The sequence below is a fragment of the Barbatula barbatula genome, assembly GCF_947034865.1.
Source record: "Barbatula barbatula genome assembly, chromosome: 19".
In the NCBI taxonomy this organism is placed as follows: Eukaryota; Metazoa; Chordata; class Actinopteri; order Cypriniformes; family Nemacheilidae; genus Barbatula; species Barbatula barbatula.
The window spans coordinates 19,073,351-19,092,409 of NC_136782.1; the positions used below are offsets into that span (position 1 = coordinate 19,073,351).

Genomic DNA, 19,059 nt, shown 5'->3' on the forward strand with positions numbered 1-19,059 from the left:
TTATTATCAGCACCGGAGCAAACTAATAATGTTTAGGCCCTTAAACAATTACAAACGTGTCTTGGCATGATTTTGGGAAGCCAACATTTTCTGATGATTTTGCATCTTTAAACTTGATTCATCTCACACTTGTCAAGATGAGGGAAATATTTTGCATTTTTTAAGTCATACACAAGAAAACGAGAATAAATGAAGCATTTTGAGGTCTTCACTTCCTTATTCTGAAAGTTAAAGGTTCTCTCACTTCTTTTATTTTGACTCTCAATCCATTTGCTTGTGCAGAGAACTGAACTGAGAAGGTGAAAATAAAGAAGAAATAAGGTATGTACGTTACATTTTCATCTCGTTTTCAGAACACTTTCTGTCTATATAGAAGTCGCTTCTGGGCCGCAGAAATTCAGGTTTTTCTCTTTATTTGAAATTTTCGTGCATTTTTCCGAGGCCCTACATGTACAGTGCCTTGCGAAAGTATTCGGCCCACTTGAACTTTTCGACCTTTTGCCACATTTCAGGCTTCAAACATGAAGATATAAAACTGTAATTTTTTGTGAAGAAGCAACAACAAGTGGGACACAATCATGAAGTGGAACGAAATTCATTGGATATTTCAAACTTTTTTAACAAATAAAAAACTGAAAAATTGGGCGTGCAGCCCCTTTACTTTCAGTGCAGCAAACTCTCTCCACAAGTTAAATGAGGATCTCTGAATGATCCAATGTTGACCTCCGTATAAATGCACCTGCTCTGTGATAGTCTCAGAGGTCCGTTTAAAGCGCAGAGAGCATCATGAAGAACAAGGAACACACCAGGCAGGTCCGAGATACTGTTGTGGAGAAGTTTAAAGCCGGATTGGGATACAAAAAGATTTCCCAAGCTTCAAACATCCCAAGGAGCACTGTGCGAGTGATACTATTGAAATGGAAGGAGTATCAGACCACTGCAAATCTACGAGGACCCGGCCGTCTGGAACCCGGGTAACCCAGGTTTGATAGACGTAAGGGAGGTTGAAGGTAGAATTTCAGCAGTAGCAGGGTTTTCGGCCCCAAAAGTAAAGAGATATATATGATTTAATGGATTCTTGATCACGAGTATTTGAGTAACTAGTGCTTTTGAACTTCAAAGAAGTAAATAGATGATATCGTCGTGAGAAATTGATTAAATCCATTTGTGAATCATCTTTCTGTGAACCGTTTATCGATTTTGCTTTGAGTGCATTTTTTCATATATTCATCAGATATTATGAATGCAATGTTATAGCCTACAACAAATTGAGTTTGTAAGCTATATGTATGTTACACGAGTTGGTTAGCACGTGGCTGTGAGAGTTTATAAGTGAATGTATCGTTTTGAAAATGCAATGCTTTGTTACGAAAGTGTTTCGATCAATGTTTTGATAATTGTGTTTTCCAAGGCTGGGTTTTTTTCTGTGCGTTGTATGTTCCTGATCTGAGCGTATGCGCTGCGAGTTTTCCTGTTTTGTGTCACATGTTATCATTGGAGAGCTATTGTCTACATGCTGGGCGGGTTTACACGTGCACAATGGCAGGCCGCCCTCGGACCTGATTCCTGTAACCTAAACTATAAACTGGTAGAATTATTCAATTTTCTCTGTTTCTACTATGGACATTTTGATTCTTCGATCTGATCTTCCCACTTAAGTGGAGGGACTTTGTGTTGAGTAACACGGACAGAACATCGAGCGAATCGGTCCATTTGAACTGAATCATTTGATTCCCGGACGTTGAATAAGAGTCTTTTGATTGAATCCACTCACTGATTTCTTTTATGTTCTGATTCACAATGTCTGTTTAAACTAATTTGAAACTTGATTGTTATTATTTTGTACGACCAAATTGTCGTGTCACTTTTTGTATATTTTATTTTGGGTAAATCAATTTGATCAGTCCAAACAAAAGACGAATGTAGTTTTGTTTTTCTGTAAAAGTTTATTTTGTTTTCCTGCTTTATTTTATAATTTTCACAAAGAAAGAAGTCTCATGCTGTCTGTAGATACTGTTTCTGTTTAAAATCCTTGTTCTGGTAAAAAGCAGCAGATTTGAAGTTTGTCCTTCTTGGTAATTACATCTGTTTACGTTGGCATCATCTATGATTGAACAAAACCTCAAAAGGAACCATAACTTTCGTCAATACAAACTTTCAAATCGAATCAAACTCTGTCGGCTATTCACTCTTTTGTTGGTTATTTCCTCCCTCCAGTAGACGTTCCTTGCTTCTGATCCTACTGGTCCATTCTAGACAGTGTTAGTGCATGTGACATGTCCACAACGTCATGTGTTACACGTCCCTCTAAACTTTCAGCTCTACAAGGAGAAGACTGATCAGAGATGCAGCCAAGAGGCCCATGATCACTCTGGATGAACTGCAGAGATCTACAGCTGAGGTGGGAGACTCTGTCCATAGGACAACAATCAGTCGTATACTGCACAAATCTGGCCTTTATGGAAGAGTGGCAAGAAGAAAACCATTTCTTAGATATCCATAAAAAGTGTCGTTTAAAGTTTGCCACAAGCCACCTGGGAGACACACCAAACATGTGGAAGAAGGTGCTCTGGTCAGATGAAATCAAAATCGAACTTTTTGGCAACAATGCAAAACGTTATGTTTGGCGTAAAAGCAACACCGCTCATCCCCACTGTCAAACATGGTGGTGGCAGCATCATGGTTTGGGCCTGCTTTTCTTCAGCAGGGACAGGGACCAGAGACTGGGACGGAGATTTGTCTTCCAACAAGACAATGATCCAAAACATAAAGCAAAATCTACAATGGAATGGTTCACAAATAAACATATACAGGTGTTAGAATGGCCTAGTCAAAGTCCAGACCTGAATCCAATCGAGAATCTGTGGAAAGAACTAAAAACTGCTGTTCACAAACGCTCTCCATCCAACCTGACTTAGCTCGAACTGTTTTGCAAGGAGGAATGGGCAAAAATTTCAGTCTCTCGATGTGCAAAACTGAAAGAGACATACCCAAAGCGACTTACAGCTGTAAACGCAGAAAAAGATGGTGCTACAAAGTATTAACTTAAGGGGGCTGAATAATTTTGCACGCCCAATTTTTCAGTTTTTTTATTTGTTAAGGTTTGAAATATCCAATAAATTTCATTCCACTTCATGATTGTGTCCCCCTTGTTGTTGATTCTTCACAAAAAAATTACAGTTTTATATCTTTATGTTTGTAGCCTGAAATGTGGCAAAAGGTCAAAGTTCAAGGGGGCCGAATACTTTCGCAAGGCACTGTATGTAGAAGAAATCTTTGGTCTTTGATGTTTAAATCAAAGTATATTTATAAATTGCTATAATGGTAAAATGTTTTACTTATCTTATCCTTTTTCCAACAATCTGAAGGGATTCTTTAAAATGAAAGATGAATAAAACTATTTTATGCTAATAATATTCATTTTTTACACAAAGGTATAAAAGGTTGGTGATTTGTAAACTGCCGTTCTTGTACATGTTTTTTTAATGATAGTAAAATGAACTATTTCTAATTTTTAGAGAAAACAACATTTTGAGCAGAAGCTATGAATTTGTTACTTTGTTTACTTTTCCAAGGTAAAGTGTTTCTTTCTTCCCTTTGTCATTCATATCAATGAGCTTCTGATGTTTTGTCACAGTACAGTGATATTTAGAAAACTAGAAATAAGAAACACAAATTTGCATATACTGATAACGAGACAGTAAATGTGTGGCTACACTTACTGTAATAACACATTTTCCAGTTAAATGAATTATTTCCTTTTTTTAACCAGAATCAATAATTATGATTTAGAAAATCTACATCTAATTGTATCGTCTAAAATCAAAGATCTTGCATGTTTCATATAATACAAAATAATTTTTTGAAACTTGCAGCCATAATGCTTTCCACCGCTTTTTTCTGGCAGGATTTCTCCTAAAAGAGACTTTGGCATGGGCAGTGAGAATGCCACATGAAACTCGTGGTCTCAAAGGTTCCTGTCTAGTTATACCATGTTCCTTCTACTACACGTCATACCCCCCCACTAGACCAGATAGAGTTGTGTGGTATCAGTGGGTCTCTAGAGGCTACCCTTTAGTTTATGATCGCTGGTATCCTTCCGACGTCATTGACAAGTTCAGAAGAAAAACTTATTTATATGGTAACCCAACAAATAGGGATTGCAGTCTTCTCATTACAAATCTGGATCAGTCCCATCATGGAGAGAAATTATATGCGTGGATTGACCCAGAAAATGTTGGAAAAACCACCTACAGGTTTTTTGATGTCACCTCTACGATTCTTGTGGACAGTATGTAAACTCTCTTTTGCTTCATAATTGAACATAATAAATATTTTAGAAAACAATGACGTAATAAAGAGGAAGGTTTTTCCGTAAATACTGATGTCATATTCTAACATTTCTACCCATGCAGCTTATCCGAAGCCGCTCACCATCAATATTTATGGAGGTGACAGAACCGAGGAGGTCATGACAGTGACATGTCACACCTACCACAGCTGTCCGTACAGCAAACCAAACATCATTCTGAAGGGTATTGAAGGATCTGATCAAACAGAAGATGTCTATATTAGTAATGGTCAATGGAAAATCACTTTGACACGCACAGGAGTTGTGAAAGCTGAGAGCTCAGTTATTGAGTGTTCTGCAACACATTATGGAGGCATTACAACAAGAGCTACAAAAAACAAAAATTCGGCGTGTGAGTTAATGCATAAAGAATATGTGTAGGCCTACTTATTCTGTAGATTTTAAAGAGTTTTACTCAGTTTTTTGCTAATGTCTTCAATTTTATTTCAGGTATCTATACTAAAATAACTTTTCAGCCTGACCGTGCAGATGTCACAGAGGGCGTCGCAAAGGACTTCACGTGTACCATCGAACATTCCTGTCTAAAGGATCCTCCAAGCATTTCATGGAACTATGAGAACATGCAGGTCTCAAACGAAAATAAAAAACTTACAGAGTTCAAATCAGCCATCTCTTCCACCATAACCTTTTTGGCCGAAAGTAATGACCACGGGAAGAAATTGACATGCAAGGCAACATTTTCTGGAAAGGACGTCCAAGCATCTGTTGACATACATGTACAATGTTAGTAATTTGATAACGTAAAATCATGGTCTGTGGTTACTCCACGTCTCAAAATTCATATTGTTTTCTTTTGCTTATTTTTTCAGACTATGAGACCAAACTGGTGGATCCTGAAATCAAGGACAGTGCGTATTATGATTTTTCTATCTTTATATTTCCCTGAGCTTTATCAGATATTTATGATGGAGAACCACTGGCGTAAATACTGAATTACTTTTTCCAAATGCATAATAATAATATTGATGGTTTATATTTTTAGCTGCTCGTGTGTATGAAGCAGACGTGGCTCCCAGGCTCACTGCATTACATCGTTCCTGTGTGGTGATACCCTGCAGTTTTAAGATGCATGAGGAACTTGCCGTGCTCCTTGGGGCTCGTTGGGTCTCGAGGAAAGGAAACATGTTCCACACCGGACAGAGTGACGTCTTGGACAACTTCAAAGGCCGCACAAGACTACTTGGAAACCCAGTTGAACAGGACTGTACTGTCGAAATTGATAACTTGAAGAACCATGACAACGGACCGTTCTGTTTTCGAGCACAATCAGAAAAGAAACTATACCTTTTTAAAAACAGCTGTGTGTTCATTGTAATGCAAGGTACACAAATCACAACAATTATGTTTTTGTTTATGACATTTGAGCAGTGACACTTTAATCTCTAATATCTGAAAGTATTTGTGCTGAATAGTTTTTGTGTCTCCTGTGAAAACAAAAAAGCCCTTCCAGACAACCCTGTGATGTCATCTCTTCCTGACAACATCAAGCCTGGGACTCACGTCACCATTGAATGCTCAGTCAAACACACGTGCCCCTCTCACCCCCCCAGCATCACCTGGAGCGTCCCAACTGCCCGACAAACAGTTGAACAACAGAGGATGGGTAAAGGAGTTTGGAAAACAGTCTCGACCGTGACCTTCATTCCAACCGGATATGAAGAGGAAGATCAAATAATTTGCACCGCAGCGTTTTGGGGGGATAAAACATTTGTTAATGGTTCAACTGAACTGAGTGTTCAAAGTAAGTTTAGATTCAGATGCAAGTTTTTTTTATTTAATGTTTTAAAATGTTTGATAATCTGTGACGAGTGAATGTATTATTATTATCATTAGAAATTCAAGGTGTTGGAGCGGAGATTATTGGGCCATCGGTCATATTACCCATACTTGTTTTTCTTCTCCTTGGCATTGGAGTCATCATGTACAAGAGGCGACGCAGGTAGGCATTGTTACTGTGTGTGTACAATAATATGTTTGTGTTTATCTTGTCTTACTTATATTGGGTCTCATTCTAAGACTTTTCATTGTAGAATGTCTGAAGGAGGAGCTGTTTGGAGTAACAGTAGACATGAAAAAGATATAAGGCATGTACAGTATGAGAAATTAGAAATATGCTATTTCTTTGTGAGTTTGTTTGAATGTATTAATTGTATTCATTTATGTCAAGGTTTAACATCGAAACATCCAATAAAAGGTCGAAACCTGAACAGAGGTATGTCATAATTTTTATCCTTTTCTCACTCACCTTTTTAAACAAGACAATTTCAGATTGGTGCATTAAAACCGCCGGCAGGTCGGTTTTTCTTTAATGTTAACATGTATATCTATAACTCTAACTATCATATGTGGTATCATTTGAAAGCTTATATTCTCTAGTTTGTGGAGAAGTTCACCATTTTGGCACTCATCGTACATAAAATAACTTATTTAGGCTGAAATTCATCATATCCCAATGTCATAGCCCCTTTAAAATCAAAAGTGTGTTTACGATTATGAAAATGTTTCATAACGCTTAAATACAACATGTCCAACATGTTCAAGTTCTATATGAAATGAAAGCTCTTATTCTACAGAACATAGATCTCCGGTTGGATTTATTGATATTCTATCAGAGATCGAATGCAAGTAGTATAAATCATGATATATGAAATTGATATTTGTAAACAAACAACACATCCATCGAATATCTAAGCTAATCACTGCATCCCACCATTACACTTAGTCACAAATGCTACACAATCTTTTTCGTTAGAATTTTTTCTACAAAACATGTCCATTCCTATCTCCTTTTGTGGATCTAAAAGTTAAAAATCCTCTTCCAATGTCTCCCATCGACATGCTGCGTCAGCATTCTTACATAAAAGCTTGGATAGTTAAGAATTCTGTAAAATATCTGAACCTATGTCTATCCACATGAGATGCATATTAAATGGAAGGCCAGACTCTGACCTCCATGTAGACCCGTCATTTGTCTAAAAGGGCGAATCAGAGGCTTAGATATGGCAATGCGCAACAGGGGAGGTGGACCAAAACACAATGAGCAACTCATGGATCTCATGCAAATTTCACCTGTTACATGCAATTTTGAGAGGTTTACTGTAAGACTACACAACAATATCAAACCACGGTATGTGGTTATGGGGTCTGTTTCAAATAGGGTATGCCAAATGCAGGTGGAAATTCTGAAAAATTTACACTTGAGTTGCTTAAGAATAATAATTGAATACCACATGAAAGAGGAGAAAATATGTTTCCTCTATTTGTCGAGACCTGTAGGTTTCTGGACCCCAAGGCTCAGAGTAATACACTTTCAAAAATCAAGAAATAAGCGACTTTTTTTTCTGTCCTTTTCATAGGACTGACAACACATACAATACTGTTTATCACATTTAGCATTGTTTTATGAAATGTAGAGGGGTTTCCTGAAATATGACAACAACAATTTGTATTTACACCAATGTATGTGTATATATGGTCTGCATTTAACAGTAAACTTTATGAAATGTGTTTATTTGTTACGGGTTATTTTCTAAACTGTGATACCTCCGATGTGTCTGAAGTATTGAAACATTGACATTGAACTTTATGCTGATAACTTACATTTTCTTCTGCAAGCAAACAACAGTCTATTTAGAAAGCAAAGAAATCTAGCAGATATAAAAACATCAGCCCTCGCAGTGTGCTTATCTCTACAGAAACTTTTATTTTTACAAATATTTTCTGTTTATCTTAGCTAGTTTCACATCTCCCTTAACCCTTAGTGGACCTTGATATGCTCCAATAGTGTTGTTTGTATAGTCACATGAAGTATGATTGAACATATTTTTCTGTGTTTTGTTTTGTATTTTTTCTGTTAAAGCTTCAGTAAATAAAAATAAAAAATATGCCTCGCATCCACTCTTACCTTATCAAATAAAACAAGGTTAAAGTTACTAGCTGTATATACAATATTAACTTTCTATTTTGTGGAAAACGGGAGGGGGCGCATCCCATCTTTTTTCCACTGCTGCACCTTATCTGACATTCTCAGCTGCCAGCGTTATTTGATGGCAAAATGTGGTTATGTCAGGCTGAACGTCTCAACTCATTTGTTCTGGGCTAAATAGTCAGCAATGTGAACTTGAGGCACGAACTGTTCTTTGTTGGTGTGCATCGTGTGGTGCCCCCTGGAAGTGTTACACCCAGGAGGAAAAATACAGTGGTCCAGTAGTTAAGTTTTCCTGTAGCTCCGATGTAAGAGCATTGCGGTAACAACGCAAGGTTGTGGGTTTGATCCAAGGGGACTGCAGATGTCAATGAATAGGATAATGCAATGTAAGTCGCTTTGGATAAAAGCTACTGCCAAATGCATGAATATAGTTAGCACCGTTGACTTCATTTTAAAACCATATTGTTTTTTTATATTGCTTTGTTGTCTGATCAGCGTAAATGCATCATCTTAAGTATAAAAGAATCATGTAACAAGAAAAAGTAGCATCTGAGCATCACGCATCTCTTGTCGCTACATGACTGTTAAATGTTACTTTAATAAAATCATCTGTTCACAGGTCAAAAGATGTGTGTTCAGGGACAGCGAACAAGCCTTTCTCTAAACCTCGTCTGCCATCACCAAATAGGTACAGTATATTGAGCATTTAAACCCAGTCTCTGAAACTGTCATGTGTTCTATGAAAAGTAATTGTAGTACATGAACATATTTATTTTCATGAAAATACTAATGTGCTTCCTATGGTACTTCTAATGTGTTTCTGGCATCTGGCGGATATAATAAAAATGATCATATAATATTGTAAACAATGTACCATGTAAGTGTATTTAAATCAAATTCTTGTTTAAATAACTATAAAATATTTATTATAAATGATTTGTTCACTTTTTCAACTATTTTTCTCCTGCGCATCTCAGTCAGCGAAAGAAATCCGTAAGTAAAGTATCTGATCACTACCATTACTTTATAATGGGTCAACACTGAAACATGTCACAGATTGATCTGACACGTGTATCTCCGTTCTCTTTTTTAAGATTAAGGATTATGAAAGTTATTACACCAATATGGCAGATCAAAACATGTATGGAAACATCGGATGAAGAGGCTCCACTTCAAAATCTTCAAAATGTGCTTCACTCCTTTTTTTCACAGAAAAAGATGATGTTCTATATCTGTCTTTGGCTTTTTCATTTATGTGTACAAATGATGCTTTATAAATTTCATGCTTTACCCGACAATAAATGAATGAATCATATTGGCTCAGTTTCAGACAAGGCTCAAGGTAGTGTAATTGTTTTCTCAAAATGCACACCAGAAGTGTTGTTTAAAGCATATTTTTTATATTTAACCAAAGATGTTTTGCCCTATAGCTTAAGCTGAGCCTTGTCTGTGAAACCAGGCCAGTGTGTTTTACTCTTTTGTCTGATTTTAGGGTGACAAAATTGTACGTCAACTCCTTTAACTTGCACTTGTTGTTATATTGTCATAGAGGGCAAATCTTGATACATCATCACATATGTGATATATAAATGTAAATCTTTTATTGGCAATAAACTGCAATGATGATATGGTAACAATACGTTATTAATAAGATACATTTTTATTATTTTATCTGCACAAACACATCACAATAGAAACCAAGCATTCCTGCCCTAACTAAAATAACTGACTTAAAGGGTTTATGAAGAAAACATCTGCTAACATTCAACATGCTTTACAGCTTAACTCAGTTTATTGGTGAAATTAAAATACAGCCTATAAGAAACACTCGTAGCAACCATTTTATGCACAAAACATTACCAAAACATACAAACAACAGCATATTTACAGTATCATTCAAAATATTGTGATCTGTTATTGTAATGAAACCCTGATCTGAAAAATGTAAGGCATTCTGTGGAGTCAACAAGCCACTTGATGATATCACATATCTTTCAGATACTGTATATAGATAGATGTTTATGTTTTTACGTCTGAATATACGATCCGTTCTTCCTCAGAGCTAGTAGTGCTAGAACTGCTAGAAATCTTCTTCCTGGGTTCTCTGACACCCGGTCTAACAACCAAAGATACAGTTTTGTACTTGACCTCATCTTCCTCGCTGGTATCAGACTCCCAGTCTGTGTTTGCGAGTGTAAGTTTTGGAGCACATGCAGAAGAAACGTTCTCATAATCGTGCAGCTCCGACTCTAAATTCTGAAAGGAGGGAGAAATAACCAGACAGACTCAAAATGTGGCGTTAAAGTTACAGTGTGTTACGTTATTTAGATTTTACTGCTGGAGTTTATTTTTTAAAGAAAGATTTGCAGGGATCAAACTTAAATGAATATGGCATGAGTGTTGAATTATGGACAGTGACACTTTTGAAAGATGCTTTTGGCATTACCTGTGACGTTTTTTTCTTCATCACTTTGCTGTAGATTGCTGAGCTAGAATCATCAGATGCTCTAAAAAACAATAATGTGAAATTAAAATGTCTACAATGTAAAAGATCCATCTTGCAAAATGTTCTCCCTACAAAGATAAATAAGTAACTTGAATATAGAAATTAGTTTGAGTCCAATGATTGTTTTGCATATACCAAACAAAATGAGCCTAAACGTGTTTCTAATAAATATTATTTTGTTGACTGGACTTTGATTCTCAAGTTTTGGTCCAAAATGCGTCAGAAAGTTTTCCCAACTTACAAAACCGTGTATTCTGAACAAACAATGTTGCAAGAGTTTCAAAGTTCCCAAGATGCATAGCAGCATGTTCAATTCTGTTTGTTTTTCTTTTAAAGATTAGTGCTTAATGTATGCTTTAATATTGTTGTTGCTGTTAGTTATCTGCTGTATTTAGAGGTTTTTTTGAACAGATTTGTGGTTTGTGTGTTCAAGGTTGAGGTGTAAGTGCATGACGCAATGGCAAAACTGGCATAAATGCACAAACACAAACTGTTACACAGTTATTTGATCAAAGTTCTGGTTCGGTTTGATACAGAAAACATGTCCAATTGTAGTAAAAGACAAATACATTTATTTATTTTTAAATAACCAATCTATGTTCTCCATTTATATTGAGCCAACAAAAATATTTTGTTGTGTTGTTCAGTAGGTAAACTTGACTGTGTTGGGTTAACTAATGACTAAAACATACATTTTAAAGTTGGGTGAACTTCAATCTCTGTTTGTTGTCTTATAATTTTAAGTTGACTTTTTCAAGTTTGATCATCAATGTTGGATGAAGTCGTATCAAAATGACTTACAAAAATCATGTTACTCAACCAAATATGACCGTCATATGCCATGTGATTTACCTTGAATTTTCTTGATTTAGTATTTGTTGCTATTTTTGTCATTTTCTTTCTTAGTATATGATTGAATTATGACATTCATTTTCAGTTATGCACTGCCGTTCTATTACGTATATTATTAGTCAAATCATGTGAATTACAAATCTGGTATATAAATAGATGTACGTAAATATTTGACTTAAATGATCTGTTTTTACCTTTTTGGGCGCTCATTTTGACTCTTGAAATCCAAAGAGGCGTAGTTTATTGACCTATCGTCTTCATGGTCTTTTGGGTTTGAGCATCCCTACGAAAAAAAGAATCTGAAGAGTTTTCTATCATATACCCGTCACACTTTTTAAATGAAAATCACAATTACCTGCATCATTTGTGGGAATGTAATCTCAGAATACACTGCTCGGGTATTTGATGCTGGCCTTAAAAGACAAAGATCTTTTTGAGATGGAAAGATTCACACGTTGTTTCGTCAAGCATCATATCAGCAGATTTTACCTCGCACTAGAGACCTGTGTCCTTACATGACCTGCAGAATGGACTGTTGTATACAAGTCAGCGATTCTTTCCTGGCTGGAATCAGCAGTGTCTGCCATCGCCAGATTCTCTTGACTATTATTTTGAGATCCCTGAGTGCATTTAAAACAAAACAGGATATGATTTAGTAAACACTAAAATACTTTATTATCTTCCCTGCTTTTTTATAAACAGTATAAGTAAACTTGTATCGGTTATTAAGCGAATCTGTATAAGTTTGTGACTGTGAAAGAGGAATATTGAGGAAAAAACTGTGGATTATCTGCTTCAATTTGTTGATGTAATCTTGCCTTGATGAATTTCCTGCCAAAATAAAACAGCAATCATCAGAAAATGACCAACGAGACGGAGCTATAATATAAAAGCAGCAATAAAAGATGCCAATTGATATTAAAATAACAGATTATACCGGCTCGTTCACATCAATAAGTATATAACATTAGCAACCCATATCATTTCGAAATTTGAAGGAATGTACCTGCTTAACAAAAAGATGACGAGAGCGATGAGAATCAACAGAAGGATGGAGAAAATAACCCGATAGAGCACTGAAAGACTGTCAACTGTATATAAAGAGACATTGAGAATGAGATGGGATAACATAGTTGGATTTAACTGGATTACAATACAAACTGCCAAGCAAATGAAGCATCTTTATCAAAAATGAAATATATGTAAAATAACTACATAACAAAAGTCTACACTTACGTTTCACATTGATATTTATTGGTAGAGATTTTACAATTCCAATTTTATTATCAACAATGCAGATGTATTGACCAGAGTCAGCGGTCTGCAGCGAATGGAAGTGAAGTTCCTTTGATGCCCCCACTTGCTTTAATTCTCCATTGATGTGTTTCTTCCACTTATAAGAAAACGGTGTTGGTTTAGATTGAGTGTTGCATGCAAGAGTCAGCTTGTGTCCTGTAATCTGCTCCCCTTCAGATCCTACACTGACATTTTTAGGTGCATCTGCAAGCGCATGCCAAATGACACAATGAAATCAAGAATTTTCCTTTGTGTCCAAATTTATCAAGTATAATTACGCATGTTCAAAGGCTCACTTGACTGATCTTGAAATCGAATCTTAAAAACCTTTGGATATGAGTGTCTCATCGAGGTACAGTATGTTGAGAAATATAAATTTGTGCCATTATATTGATTTATCTTATTACAAAACAAATACAAAATGTTGTTAATAACGGACAAAAAGCCATTAGGAGTCCAGATGGGAGGTGATACAGTTAAGATGTCAGGTTGAATGTGGCGTCATAAAAAAAGGGTAGGCCTACATTTTTACACATTTTAGGCAATGGTAGATCTTTTAAAATACAACATAGAGCCGTGGAAACGTTTGACACATATTTGGAGTGGTCGTATAATTTTTCTGCTTCTGTAAATTCCATTAATTAAAAAAAAATTAAATGTATTAATAATTCATTATTTAAACTTGTCTTCATTTTCAACCCGTTTGACCTTCTTTCTTCTGCAGAACACGCAAGAAGGTGTTTTGAAGAACGTTAGTAAATGAAACCCGTTGGTCACCATTGACCTTCATTGGTTTTGTGTCCATATGTAAGTCAAAAAACCAATGGTTTTTGGTTACCAACATTCTTCTAAATTTATTTCAAAATTCCTATTTTGTGTTGAGCAGAAGAAAGAAAGTCATGCAGGTTTGAACATGAGGTTGAGTAAATGGTGACAGAATTTGTGTTTTTGGGTGAACTATCCCTTTAACTATTGTTGAAAAAATGCAATCTAATTAAAACAACAAATATTTTGTCAGTCATAACAAAAAACATTTCAATGAATAAATACTCACACAACAGCTCTTCTTCAGTTTTATTTGTTCCTTCTGAATTGTTTGCTTCGCATTTATAGACACCTGCATCCGACTGGCTCACATTCAGGTATATTGTAACCTTATTGTCAGATTGAATGATGCTCATTTTGCTCTCCCACATGCTTTTGAGGTCAGAGGGTCCGTTTACTGTAAGATTGGACGCAGGAGAGCTTTCAACTGTGCAGGTAATAGAGATCACTCCATATCCTCCTTCACTTTTCATGGTCAATATAGGTTGAGAAGGTGGATCTATAGAGTTTGAGAAGATTGGATGTATGTATACAGTATGTATATATATAGGTTGTTCGGGAAATCCTTGAATTTGTTAAATGTTTGTATTGTGTTCTTTTAGCAATATATGATGATCTCACAATAGGTAAAAATATATAAGATATGTCATTTTTTAATAATAACACATTGTTCAATGTTAAGGAGGCTGCGAAATGTGCTGTAGTTTTAAAGAATACTGATCAGAAAATGTCTGTTATTATACTATATGTCTGAAAATATCTAAATAAATACTTACAAAGAACGGTAACGTTTGTGGAGTTTTCTCCACTACCAATATAATTGGTAGCCACACACGTGTACTTCCCTTCATGGCGAATGGTCACTGCTTCAATGGTTAAGACTCCAGTTGTGTTTGAGAATGAGAGAGGTAAGGATTCAGATGCGGATGTGTGTTTCCAACTGTATGAGTTTGGTGGAGGGTTTGCATCAGCGAAGCAATTCAACTCTACTTTGCAGCCTTTTTTTAGAGAAGTTTTGTCATCGATCTTAATCCGTGGTGAATCTATAAAAATAACAAAATAAAAAAAAGTTGGCAGGCATCATTGTCTATAAACTCAGAATCAGCGTAAAAATATTTAGATATTAGCACGAAACGTCTCATTAAGCTTCATACAAAATACAATTACAACTGAAATGTGATGAATTGTGTTGAGAAAAGCCTGTCATGTCCTCGCTAAGCCTTAAAATGTATTCATTCAGCAGATGATGTCCGACGTGATAAATGAGCAACATTACACAAGCGATCCATTAATGAGCGCTATACAGCTGATATTTCATTACTTACCCAGTAATCCTCTTGAAAATGTATACATTACATCATACTTACACTTTACAGAAACCTGGAGTTTTTTAGATTCTGCTGTTGTTATTTCGTTGTAGACCTTGCAGTGGTAAGGGCCCTTATCTTCTGGTCTTATGTGACTGATAGATAATATCTGGCTGGTTTGTTGGTCTAAGATGGAATCATTAAAGTACCATTGAAACTTATGAACTGCTGGGTTACTGCTCCCTACTGAACAGCTCAGTTTCATCTCATCTCCTTCTTTGAGATTATAGATGTTGACAACAGGAGTCACTATGACATCTTTTGGACCATCTGAAAAATGTACAGACAAGAAATTAGAGATGTTATTAGAAGAACCATTTTTTACACTATTGTCCTCACTTATAAATGAGAGCGATGATCAACATTGAAATCATTATTAGGGTAACAAAATGACTTGAAATAAAATCTGTAAAAACAAACTTGCATTTAACATTGATGTCAATTGTATTCGATTGAACTGTCCCATGCTTGTTTTCAGCTTCACAATAGTATTTTCCGCTGTCTTCTGGTTTAACATCAACTAGTCTCCACTCAGCCGTATCTGATTTCTTTATCCTGCTTTGAAACCATGACATGGTGGCATTAGGCCGTCCTCTAGAGCTACAAGAGAGAATGACAGAATCTCCTTCCTTTATAAACTCAGAGCTCACTGTTGCTTTTGTCTCCTTTGGTGCATCTAGAAAAAACGCATTTTGAACATCTGATGAGTGTCGCATATACAATATATTTCATGTCATAAAATCACACTATTCTGTATCAGATAAACACAGGATTTATGAGTCAATCGTACACACTCACATTCTACAGACAGAGTGATATTTCTGTAGAGGCATCTGTCCTGAGTGTTTGCTGAGTGACAAGACAATATCATGTTGTCATCCTGCCATGTTGGCTTGAAGTTCAGTTTGGTTCTTTTTTCATTATTCTCTTGTTTTAATGATGATTTCACTCTTTCTGGTTTATGAAAAGTCCACTCAGGATAAAATGGGCAGGAATCAGAGGTTGAACAGTGAACACTAAATTCATCCCACTCTTTCACTGAATTCTTCATCTCTGAGGGTTCAATGTTCACCTTACAAGGATTGTCTGAAATCAGGAAAGAATATGTTGCAAAATGCTTGCAAAAAAAACCTTGAAGTCAGATTAGCTTTGGAAACCGTGGCATTGCTGTATTTCGGTCGTACTCTGCATTGATCTGGAAGTGATATAGAAACCCTACATAATTCTACACAATATGTACAAAATATAAACGAAACACAATAAAACACAGTCCATATACTGTATATCATTCAGCATTATGATGCTTTTTAAATGTTGTGAATGTACGAAAAAAGCTGCAAAAACATGTATTAACATTCATTTAAATGCTTAATTTAATTTAACAAATGTGGATGTTTGTTATGCAGAAAAACATTTATTATGTCGCCATCAGATAAAACATTGCTCACCTGTAACTGTGAGTTTCATATAAGCTTTGCTCATGTACTTGTCAATATGTGAATAAATGATTCTTAAGCTGTAGTTTCCACTGTCTGTCTTTTGTAGATCATTGATTTTTAAATCACATTTCCTCCGATCGTCTTTGGCTTCACCTGTGATGTATTTCACTCTACTCGAGTAACCTGGTGACTGAGGACGATCAGCTGTGTTACTGTACACGATAGTCCCAGTATATTCTTTTTTAACATCATCATATACTGGATCTTTAAACCACAGAAGTTTAAAGTTGTCATCATGTTGTCGATGTTTGTAGGTACAAGAGATGGTGACACATGACCCTTCTGCTCTTGTTTCTTCTGTTACTTTGATTTGTATGTTTTCTTCAGGTGAACCAGCGGTGGGATTGAACACAAGAGCTGCAGGAAAACAAAATAACTGACATGTTCATGTACTGTATATCAATAAACTAAGACAAATACGTTTATGTTCAGTATTTAATCCACATAATACGCACCAATCAAAAAGAAAGCAATTGATTCAGGAAACATCATCTGTCTGGACAGTTTATTCAGCATCTATAGAAAAACACATAACACATGGGCATTATTCATTTATCAGTGTTTTATCTCGAGAGGTTTGATGCTTGTTGTTGCATCTGTGGATGATTTAACGTGTATTTTGAAGATCGCAAGCGTGACCGTGTTAATTTTTTGTGATGCCTTGTAGAGCAGATTTTTGACATAGATGACTTTTTATTATTAATCATCAACTTTTTAACAAGCAATAACTTTTCTATAGGGTTTAATGTTTGCTCTTATTACTGTACATTTGTTGTGATCCATTTTTCACCATAGCACTACATTAATGAAACATTTAGCTTTCCTGTAGCTCAGTGGTTAGAGCATGGCACTGGCATTGACAAGTTCATGGGTTTAATGCAGGTTATTGCACATACTTAGTAACAAATGTATAGAATAACGCAATGTAAGTCGCTTTGGATAAAAGCGTCCGCCAAATGCATAAATTAACGTGTAAAAAGGCCTCCCACATTCACCCTTAAAACGTCCGTCGTGATTTTAGAAAATTAACTTACTACTAACTATTACACACAGTTTACAGCCAAACAGAATATGTACCAGTAGATCCACCATCCGCACTTCACGACCATGAAAAGCTCTGTAAAAACTAATAAAATGTAGTTTTACCTTCAACCTGAATCCGTTGTTCTCAACGGGGAACTCTGCAAACTTCAAATTAGATATAAATGGCTGCAAGAAACAAAAGGGGAATTCAGATCCCCCTGTGTATTTCTAATGCGTTACCTTTGCATACTGTACTTCAACATTCAGACATAAAAGAAATAGGCAAAATGACAGATTCCTGGCAGAGATAAAGAGAAATGCTCATTTCTGTTATTTGAGCGTGAAGCTCACTTCCTGTGTTAGTGGTTACTTCTGTATCAAACTGTTTTGAAAAAAATAGAAATGCATCTTAGGGGTCTTTCATGTTGGTAACAGTGCTTGCATGTTGTGATGAAACTCAAGAAGAAATATCTTCTATTATAATAACTTGCTGCTGAGTAAAACTTTATTCAGAGTATGTTTAGTTTAATTCAGCATGATTTACTGAAGATTTTGTATCTGTACTGAGATATTGTTTTTAAGATGCATGAAGACATGAAAAAAGAAAAAGCTTTTAACTTTCACTATTAAGTGAAATGGACAAGTGCAGAAATACTATTTATAATTGAGTTCCTGCTAAAGATCAGTATATGACCACACATTGAGGATGTTTGTTTTCACTTTCAACATGTCTACTAGCTAACTAATTAAAATCATATGCAGAAATGTCTTCAACTGCCTCTCAGATGTTCTCAGTTTGGTTGAAGTGCTGTGCCTTGGTAAACCAACACCCATGTACTGTAACTTCCGTGTAAAGATGACTGTCGACTGAATTTGACATGCGCATGAAGAGTTCATTTGCAAAAACAGGCAATTCATTTGTATTCATATGCATAAATCCCGTTTTTTTATTGTCCATTTTGTTTTTGAACTATACTGTACATGTCATCGTATTCAATTCAAATAAAACGTTTAGTAGAAAGTATCAAATAAAACTGTATGCATTCAAGAACTTCTGAAAAACACAATTTATAAGTTTAATATGCTTTACTGTTGCCCTTGTCGGATCACGTGTATCGCGGTACGTCAATGCTGTAACCGCCATCACTGACCGATAGAAAAATATGAATGATGTAAATGACACATGTGTTTCGTTGTTGTAAAAATGTACTTGGACGAAGACTGCACCAGTAATGTTTATTTTTCACTTGTTAACGTGTTTCTGAAAATGTGATTCTTCTGTAGAAACTGAAAACACATCCACCTGTAAGTAATGCAGCAATTGTGTCCTATGCACACTTTGCACTCGCTATTAAAATGCATGAGATGAAGTACACACATGTTAAACTATT

At 35.7% G+C, this 19,059-nt stretch overlaps 2 protein-coding genes across 3 annotated transcripts; one reads left to right on the forward strand and one right to left on the reverse strand.

The window, feature by feature from the left end:
• The first annotated feature begins 218 nt into the window (after positions 1-218).
• Positions 219-9,932, forward strand: LOC306908662 (sialic acid-binding Ig-like lectin 12). 2 transcript variants are annotated; one of them, XM_079481745.1, is made up of 14 exons: positions 219-321; positions 3,519-3,575; positions 3,908-4,291; positions 4,416-4,703; positions 4,802-5,095; positions 5,182-5,220; positions 5,355-5,693; positions 5,814-6,113; positions 6,206-6,311; positions 6,403-6,456; positions 6,540-6,584; positions 8,920-8,988; positions 9,278-9,293; positions 9,395-9,932. In XM_079481745.1, exons 2-14 carry the CDS (start codon positions 3,545-3,547, stop codon positions 9,458-9,460), a joined length of 2,031 nt encoding a protein of 676 aa, XP_079337871.1. In that variant the 5' UTR covers positions 219-321; positions 3,519-3,544; the 3' UTR covers positions 9,461-9,932. The 2 variants fall into 2 exon arrangements, with proteins under 2 accessions (XP_079337871.1, XP_079337872.1); XM_079481746.1 differs by lacking the exon at positions 3,519-3,575 and having other exon boundaries at positions 284-321.
• LOC306908661 (B-cell receptor CD22-like) lies at positions 9,880-18,022 on the reverse strand. The gene is made up of 16 exons (XM_079481744.1): positions 17,792-18,022; positions 17,101-17,161; positions 16,595-17,002; positions 15,945-16,232; positions 15,571-15,822; positions 15,147-15,416; positions 14,556-14,822; positions 14,009-14,278; positions 12,895-13,158; positions 12,665-12,749; positions 12,477-12,489; positions 12,148-12,278; positions 12,014-12,071; positions 11,853-11,941; positions 10,747-10,807; positions 9,880-10,556 (listed from the first exon to the last, which is right to left on the reverse strand). Exons 2-16 carry the CDS (start codon positions 17,159-17,161, stop codon positions 10,320-10,322), a joined length of 2,754 nt encoding a protein of 917 aa, XP_079337870.1. The 5' UTR covers positions 17,792-18,022; the 3' UTR covers positions 9,880-10,319.
• Positions 18,023-19,059: the final 1,037 nt, after the last annotated feature.